This window comes from Tupaia chinensis, unplaced genomic scaffold (assembly GCF_000334495.1).
Source record: "Tupaia chinensis unplaced genomic scaffold, TupChi_1.0 Scaffold000573_1, whole genome shotgun sequence".
In the NCBI taxonomy this organism is placed as follows: Eukaryota; Metazoa; Chordata; class Mammalia; order Scandentia; family Tupaiidae; genus Tupaia; species Tupaia belangeri.
Genome location: NW_006160087.1, coordinates 3257280 through 3266087, shown reverse-complemented (window position 1 = coordinate 3266087; position 8808 = coordinate 3257280). Strand labels below are relative to the sequence as shown.

Sequence of the window (8808 nt, the reverse complement as noted above, 5' to 3'; positions counted from 1 at the left end):
AGCGATGGCGGGCCTTCCTCGGCCACCATGACACCAGGCGTTGCCATGGGGCTTCACACCTGACCATGTTCGGCCTGAGGGTGGCGAGGCAGGTCTCTCACAGCGCTGTGGACAGGAGGACGCAGGCACCAGAGAGCAGGCGCGACTCACCCAAGGTACAGGGGGCCCACACTGGCCCCGGCCCAGGCTCCTTCGGGCTGTGAATGTAGGTGCTGGCTAGGCTTCCGGTCAGCACCCCTGGGCCCCACTGACCCTGTCTCCACACTGTGCTCAGGGGCAACAGGGGCCAGTACCATACCCAAGTGGTCAAGGGAGCCAGACCCCATATGGCCAACCACAGTTTGAATCCCAGCCCTGGCAGCTTAAAAAACATACCAGGCATGTGTGTGTGCCCCCAACCCTAACAGGGCGAGAGGTGGCGGGGGACTGTGGCGAGCCCGTGCTCCATCGCGAGCACTCTCTCCCCCATCCGTCTCCTCCTCTCTCCAGTGAGCGCACACACCCTCTGGCAATTACATTAAAAAAAAAATTTTTTTTTGAGAGGTTTTTGCTATAGGGCGTGCGTGCTCGCCAAACAGACAGAGGGAGACAGAGAGACAGAAAGCGAGAAATCACCCCCCGTGGGGGATGGCCACGCAGCAATCCCTTCTCCTCCATTCTCCTCTTGGGATCTTGGGCACGCACGCACACGCACCCGGCTTGAGTTTAAGCCACCGGGTCCAGGACTCGAACCACGGTCGACTACGTGGGAGTCCAACGACATGCCATTACGCTAACTGCTGGTCCTATGTTTTTTAAATATTTTTTTAGATTTTTTTTTTTTTTTTTTTTGCTATAGGGCACATGTGCTCACTGCGTGGGTACAGGGGTGGGGGAGAGAGAAAAAGTGAGAAATAACCCACAGGGGGGTGGCCATACCGCAGTCCCTTCCCCTCCACTCTTCCCTTGAGGTTTCGGGGATGTATGCCCACACACCAGCAGGTCTTTTCAAGCCACTGGGTCTGGGACTCAAACCATGCAGTGGCCGTGTGGGATCCAGCTGCCTTAACCACCATGCCACCTGCCAGCCCCCCAAAATTTTAATTTAATTTTTTTCAAAAGCCAATAAATGGGAACCAGTAAGTAGTGTAGTGGTTAAGGCACTGGACTCCCACATGGCCGACTGTGGTTTCAAGTTCTGGACATGGTGGCTTGACAATCACACCGCGCGTGTGTGTGCATACCCAAAATCCTCATCACTGTCTCTCTCTCCGATGAGCTCACATGCCCTGTGGCAAAAATTTTAAGAACAAATGAAAACAAGGACCAGCAGGTGGTGTGGTAGTTAAAGGCGTTGGGCTCCCACATGGCCCACTGGGGTTCGAGTCCCAGAGCTGGTGGCTTGCTTCCTCTTTCTCTCTCTCTCTCTTTCTCCAAGTGTGCATGCGTTCTGTCCCTCTGAATGAATAAATGAATGAATAAACAAATAAAGTTAAATAAAATAATCCTTTTAAAAATCTGTAAACTTAAAGAAACAGCAAATCAAAACAAAAAAGACAACAAATGAAAAGTTATAGAGCAAGTTGCCAAGTGCTGTGTCTCAGGTCACACGGTCACTGGCCAGGGGCAGGATGTGGGGGACCTAGGCTTGACAGAAACCTCAGGGTTAGAGCCGGGGTTCCTGGCCACAACACGTAGGTGCAGCGTGAGGCTCACCAGACCTCCCAGGGCATCTGGAGGGGCTGTAGGAACGGGGACAGGCAGACAGTCCCCATACTCTGGACGGGAGGGATCAGGAAGCCAGGAGTGGGCAGCACCCCTGAGGATGCTGAGCCCAGCCACACGAAGACTGCCTTCCAAACCCACAGGCAGCCTGAGGAATCGTCATGCCCTTGTCCCTAGGTGTGTCTGGGAGGGACCGTGGCCCTCGGCTCATAGGGAAGCCCTGCTCACGGTGCAGCCCCTGCTCAGTCTGGGAAGACAGACCCCGCCCCAGCCCTTGCATCAGGCCAAGGCTGCTTGCAGGCCCTGGCACGGGCTGGCCCTCACAGGCCCCAAGGCTCATTTCTCTCATGGCCTCGTCCCCAGTTCTCTCTGGACTGACCAGAGATGGCTGAAGACTTCTTCCAGGTCCCACCTGGTATCACCGCCCAGGACCTCGTCAGCCCCACCACAGCACCCTGGCCCTCAGCTCTGCTTCACAAGCTGCTGGGCTCTGCCCTGTGACCCGAAGGCCACCGTGCCTCACTGCCAGCTGCGGTGGCCTGTTGCAGGGCTGGGCTCTGCGACGCACCCTCTACACGGTGCCGGCCCGGCTCTGCATGCACTCACTCTGCACCTGTCGCTGAGGGTCTGTGGCAGACCAGTACCAGCCAGGCCCTTCCAGACAGACAGGGACCCAGTTCCCACAAATGTGGCCTGGCAGGCGTGCTCTCTGGAGCTGCCGCCCAGCTCCCCGCCCCTGCGTACCCTCTTACCTTAAGGAGCTGCTGTTCGATGGGCAGGGATCCCTGCAAGGGACAGTGCATGGGCTCGGGTGAGGGGCGGGCAGAGGGCAGGGAGAGGGAGAGGGAGCGGGAGCAAGGAGGGGCCTCCCTGCAGGGATGGCGGGGGTGAGGCAGGCGCGGGTGAGCCAGGGCATCCTGGCCAGCACTCACCAGCTCTGCAGTCAGCCCTGGCTGTCCTGGTAAGCCGTTGTTTCCGGGCATGCCCTGTAGACAGGAGAGCCACCGTGGGTGCCGCTCCCCAGCCCTCTGGTCACCCTGTTCCCTTCTCAGCGTCCCACTGTCCCTTCCCCTCAGGGCCCTGGCAGGTGCGGACTGCGCTTGGCTTGAAAGCCTCCAGGAAGCCGAGGAGGCCAGAGGGCCCCCAAGCTAGCCTGCAGGGGTAGCTTCCCCACAGGCTGGAGGAAGGTCAGAAAAGGGCAGGGGCCTCCCCTGCAGTAGCTGGCTCTGCGCTGGGCAGGCTGTCTAGTCTGCCAGAGGTCTCGGGAGCTGGCTGCCGTGTCTACCTTTAAATGACAGAACTCAGAAGGGGTGAGTCACTTGCCAAAGGTCACAGCTGAGGTCCAGAGTGAGGAGCCCTGGCTCCCAGCCCTCTCAACTGCTGGTCGGCATCACTCCTCAAAAGGCACAGCCAGGGGGGCCAGCCACCAGTATGGCGGGCAGGGCGGCTGAATCCCACATGGCTGACTTCACGGTTCAGGTCCCAGGCCTGGTGGCTTGAGGAACACACTGAGTGCACGCGTGTGCCCAAAATCCCCAGAGCAGGGACTGCAGCATGGTCATCTGCCCGGGGCTGATTTCTCACTCTCTCTCTCTCTGACTTGAGAAAAAACACAACAGACATCTCCAGAACATGCACATGCGTGGCAAGGGTGGGGTCCCAGAGGTCCTGGCAGACCCCACGGTGCAGCCCAACTGCCTGTCGCTTTGGCAGGGCACCTGGAGAGAAGCACAAAGAGCCCTAACCCCCTTCTCTGTAGAACAGGGATGGTTCATGGTGAGGCTTGGAGGAGACAGCGCCGAGCTGGCGTGAAGCTGGCGCCCGGGTGCTCGTGCACACGCGTGCTGCCTAACCCCGTCCCCTTGCAGGTTCACAACGAGCATTTGCATGTGCGGTCCCGTGGAGCTGGGGAGCATGCTCTGTCCTGAATCTCCAGCGCCCGGCATGGAGGAGTGTGCACTGAACCTGCCAGCGAGCACGCTGCTGCTCGGCCTGCTCCTCCCCACGTGGGGTTTCCCTGGCCACGCTGCCCTGGCCTCTCCAATCCCAGCTCCCACAATGCAGCACATCACCTGCCACCAAGTAGCACTCCCCACCTCTCGGGGGCTCTTCCAGGCCTGTGTCAGCCCCCATGCACCATCCGGGCGTACACAGGGCAGACGCCTCGAGAGGCGGACTTCTCACCACCCGAAAACATCCTCTGGCCCGCTCCAATCGCCATTGCAGGGGTGCCAGTCCAGGCCCGGTGTCCTGGCTCCTTTCCTGCCCTCCCAGAACTGAGAGGCCCACCTGCCGCCCTCCTGTGCAAATGACGAGCCCTGCCGAGTCCCAGCCTGGCTCAGCACCGGAGAGCCACTCAGCACCGCCCTCAACCCTCAGTTTCCTCTTCCGTCTGCCCAACGCACTGGGATGGAATGAGATGGCCGTGCATAGGGACTCTGAGGCGCGGGCGAGTAAGCGTGTTTCCGAGCCTGTCTCTGCCCCTGAAGAGGACAGCTGCTCGTGTCCCGCACCCTGCCTGGCCCGGGGCAGGTGTCTGTCGGCAGCAGGCTCGCATTGGTCTCGGGCACCGGCACCAGGTGAGGACCCTGGTTCCTGGCACCGAACTCCAACGACCACTTTTGTGCCTCATTCCCCAGCGTGTCTGGGCAGGTTCACATGGATCAGCTCTCGTCTGTTAACAGGCCACCCTGGCACGAGGCTCAGGTTCCCCAGCTGCAAGCCCCTGCAGACAGACCCCTGCCCCCAGCAGTGCAGAGGAAGCCCAGACCCTGGGTGATGCACAGCGTGGCTCTGTCCAGCACTCCCACTGGGCAGGGAGGGCTGGGGACACTGGGGAGAGAGGAGAACCCAGGAAAACACTGGAGGAAGGGGCATAGATTGTGAGAGCTTCCGTGCGACCCTACACTGCCTCTCGGGAAGGCTCTCTTCCTGACGCTAGGAGCCAGGCATGCACAAGATACTCTGTGCCCCCTGGGCCCCCAGCAAAGGTGCCGAGAATGCAGACCATTGGGAAACTCCTGGGCACGGTGGACGGGGCAAGAGGCGCCCTGCAGGGGCAGCCCAGCCCAGGCTTGCCAACTCCTAGCCAACTGACCTTGGATGAGATGATCACCCCTCAGGGCCAGCAGGTGGCAGGGTAGTTACGGTACTGGACTCCCACATGGCCAACTACAGTTCGAGTCCCAGACCTAGCAGATTGCTTTCTCACTTTCCTTCTCTCTCTTTCTGTGTGTGTCTCTCTGATGAGTGCACGTGCCCTATAGGAAACTTAATAATAATGAATAAAAACAAATAAGTAATTTTTTTTAAATAAAAAAAAAAAAAAACCTCGGAGCCACAGCTTGCCCAGCCGTTACTCAAAAGTAACACCACCTTCCTTTCGGCTGGTGTGAGACTGAGAGGCAGGGGAGAGGGGTGGAGAGGGGCACGGTAGCAAGGGTAGCTAACGCCACCACGTGTCCTCTGTGCCGGGCACGGTCCTGCACGCTGTCCGTGCATTAGCTTGTCTGTGACATGGGGTAGGGCTGTGCTTACCCTCTGTAGTGGACAGAGGGGCTGAGACAGAGAAGCTCTGTGCTTGCCTGGCATCGCGCAGCTAGCACCTGGGAGAGCTGGGGCTCGGGCCCAGGCGGCCTGGCCCTGGAGGGCACTCGCACACCAAGCGTGGCACGAGGGGTCTTTCTTGTTCAAATTGCCAGAGGCTGTGTGTGCTCACCGAGACAGAAGGAGACCGGGGGAGGCAGAAAGCACCCCCAGTGCGCATGCTACAATTTCTTTTTCATTTCTCCAGCACGCTGGAATTTGGTGCATGCACACACAGCACCCCAGTGTTTCTCAGGCCACCAGGGCCAGGATTCGAACCTGCAGTTGGCCATGTGAGACCTGGCTCCCTGAACCACCAGGCTAGGGGGCCAGCCCACCACACGGTCCTCACTCCCTAATGCTCTCCCCTCACTACCTCTGGCCTCCCTGCTATTCCCCAAACCTGCCAGGCACACCCCCACCCTCAGGCCTCTGCACCTGCTGCTTCCCCTGCCTGGGATGTCCTCTCACACAGGCCCACTCCTCACTTCCTCCGGGTTCTCATCCAAACCTCGCATTCTTTGAAGCACCTTTTGCAAATGTCCTGACTGCCCTCCTCCCACTTCCTAGCCCCGTTTCCTGCTCGCTCTCCCTCCACCCTGGGCCACTCTCCAGCACACTGTTCATCTGTCTCAGGGACGGGCCCACCCTGTGCCTTCCAGCTGCGACACCAGCTTCTGAAGGACGGGGGTGTTTGCGTTGCTGTTCACAGCTGGGCCCCAGTCTCCAGAGTGAGGCCTGGAGACAGCAGACACGCCACCTGTGTGCCGCAGGAAGGGACGTGGAATGCTGCCCCACGGCACTGCAGTTCTGCCAGCGCCGGGGCTCTCGTCTGACCCAGATCCTGGCTTCCTGACGCTGACCGGGGCCTGAGCTTGGCCCATCAGTGGGGTGCCTGGACTGGCACCCAACAGGTACTCCCTGCATAGGGGCCGGGGATGCACGAGCCCGGTCCAGCAGCTCGGCCAGCCACCCGCGCCACCCGGGAAGCAGAGCGCCGAGGAGAGGCGCAGAGCGCAGAGGAGAGGCACGTGTAGGGGTGCTGGGCCACCACGCGGCTGCGTGAACCCGTTCCTCTCTCATCTCCCTCTTTACCTGCAGCCCAGGCATTCCAGGGGGGCCTGGTGGTCCAGGAACACCTGGGGGACCCTGTAGGGGAAAGACAGACTCAGAGCGAGGACAGAGCTCTGCCCCACGGCTGGGGCACTGCATCTGGGTGGGCAAGCCACGGGGCGCTGGCGGACAGGAGGAGAGCCAGAGACAAGCGGACACACCTGCGGGCCCGGCTGCCAGGAGCTGCCCATCCAAAGTCCCGGAGCGCCCTGGGTGGGGTAGGGGTCGCAAAGAAGGGGCGAGGTTATAGGAGCGCCCACGCCAAGCACACGGCTGCGTGGGGAGGCGGCTGGCTGGGGCGCAAAGCCCTGCAGAGCCCTTGCGCACTGGCACCAGGCGTGGCTGGGGGGACGCCTCGCTGCACCACTCACCGGCATGCCAGAAAAGACAGGGTCTCCTCGAGAGGGGCAGGAGCACTCCCCTGGCTCACCCTGAAAAGAAAGAGGCTTCGTTAGAGGTGGACGAGGAAGGGCACCCTCCGGAGACCGACTCCAGACAGGCCGTGGCCGCTCGTTTCCCCACAGTCTGTGCTTGTGGCTGTGCCTCTCTGAGCCTCGCCGCCACGTCTGTAACCAGGGGCAAGGATTCCACACGACAGGCTGCTGTGGGGACCGTGGACGCCGTCCTCGTACGGAGCTCCTGCCGCGGAGCGCGGGCTACGGCCGGCCAGCACAGTGCTCTCCCAAGGCCTGGCACCTGGGCCCTTCTCCCACCCCCCTCACTCCAGCCCTTCCCGGCTCGCTTCCTGCCCAGTGCTCTGACTATCTGAAAATGTGGCTGCCCCTAGGGGGCCTCGGAGTCCTCTGGTCTCCTGCCATCCTGTCCAGTGGGTTAGCAACTGGGGAGTGTGGGGCCCCCGGGGTCAGGGAGCTGGTGGTGGCAAAGGGGCCGGGACACCCCTGCAATTCCATCCTCCCCTCCAGGGTGTCTCCTGTGTGCACAGGGTCCTGGGGCCGAGGCTCGGGTGGCTGAGTCCCCGGGTATTGGTCCCAGCCTTCGGGACTTACCTTCTCTCCTCGAGATCCCTTTTCACCCTGCAGAGAGACGGGCAGGTGGAGCAGTGGGCGGGGCTGGCCACGGCTTCCCCTGCCCAAGGCTCCATACTCACTGGTATCCCTCTGGATCCTGGAAGTCCAGCCTCTCCTGGCTGCCCATCGTGGCCCTGGAAGGGGGAGCTGAGTCAGTGGGTGGGCTGGACAGCTGTGGCCACCAGCCTGCTGGCAGCCGGGGCGGAAACCCCTGCAGTAGTGCCAGGCTTCCTTGGAGCCCAAGTCCCAGTGCCCACACCTTGGAGGAGAGACTGAGGCACAGTGGGCGAGGAGAGGCGGAGGAAGGGACGGGCGTTTTCTGGACACCACCCAAGTGCCAGGCACAGGGCCTTGGGCCCATCAGAGGACAGTGGGCGGAAACCCCACTCCTGGCCCTGCAGGACAGGGTGTTATTCTTCATGAGGACACTGAGGCTTGAGGGGATGCCTGTGCAGCCCGAAGTCCCTGCTCTTTCCTCTCTCCCTCCAGAGCTTCGGGACGTCCTCCAGGCATCCATGAACAGGCAAGGCACGGCTCACTGGGGTCTTTCCTTATTTATTTTAGTTCCCAGCGTTTTGCCATAGGGTGCATGCATTTGCCAGCGAGAGATGGAGAGACAGTGAGAGGCAAAGGGGGACTCGCTCTCCGGGAGAGGCCCAGCCACTGCCCATTCTCCACCCGCAGTGCACCTGGCCTGATCTCTAAGCAGACAGGTCCAAGACCTGAACCACGGTCAGCCACGTGGGAGTCCAACGCCTTAACCACATAACACCTGCTAGTCCATCACTGGGCTAATTTTTAAAAAAGATCTATTTATTTCAGACTAGCAGATGGAGTAATGGTCGCACCACTGGACTCCCACAGAGTGGACCACAATTCAAGTCCTCAACCTGACAGGTTAAAACGCACAGCAGGTGTGTGTGCGCGTGCCCGAGATCCCGAGAGGAGAATGGAGGAGAAGAGATTGCGACGTGGCCATCCCTCTGGGGGGTGATTTCTCGCTTTCTGTCTCTCTCTTTCTCTGTCTCTCTGGTGAGCACACGAGCCCTATAGCAAAAACCTCTCTTTAAAAAAAAATAATTATTTAAGTTTGTTTGTTATTATTTTTAATTTGATTAGAGAGAGGTAGAGAGAGAGAGAAAGCGAGAGGGAAAATGAGAAAGCAAACCACCAGGTCCAGGACCTGAACCATGGTCAGCCAGTGCCTTAACAACCATGCCACCCACCTGCTAGCCCCACAGGCGTGTTTTTTGTTTTTGTTTTTTTTTTTGAGAGGTTTTTCACTATAGGGCGTGTGCACTTGCCAGACAGACAGAGAGAGACAGAGAGACAGAAAGCAAGAAATCAGCCCCCAGAGGGGATGGCCACGCTGCAATCC

At 60.0% G+C, this 8808-nt stretch overlaps 1 protein-coding gene across 1 annotated transcript in view; it reads right to left on the bottom strand.

Moving 5' to 3' along the window:
- COL16A1 (collagen type XVI alpha 1 chain) overlaps nucleotides 1-8808 on the bottom strand; it is a 54996-nt gene that overhangs the window by 22443 nt on the left and 23745 nt on the right. The window contains 7 exon segments of the mRNA XM_006158125.3: nucleotides 2457-2489; nucleotides 2637-2690; nucleotides 6385-6438; nucleotides 6564-6611; nucleotides 6774-6833; nucleotides 7410-7436; nucleotides 7511-7564. Coding sequence (XP_006158187.1) covers nucleotides 2457-2489; nucleotides 2637-2690; nucleotides 6385-6438; nucleotides 6564-6611; nucleotides 6774-6833; nucleotides 7410-7436; nucleotides 7511-7564 — 330 coding nt within the window.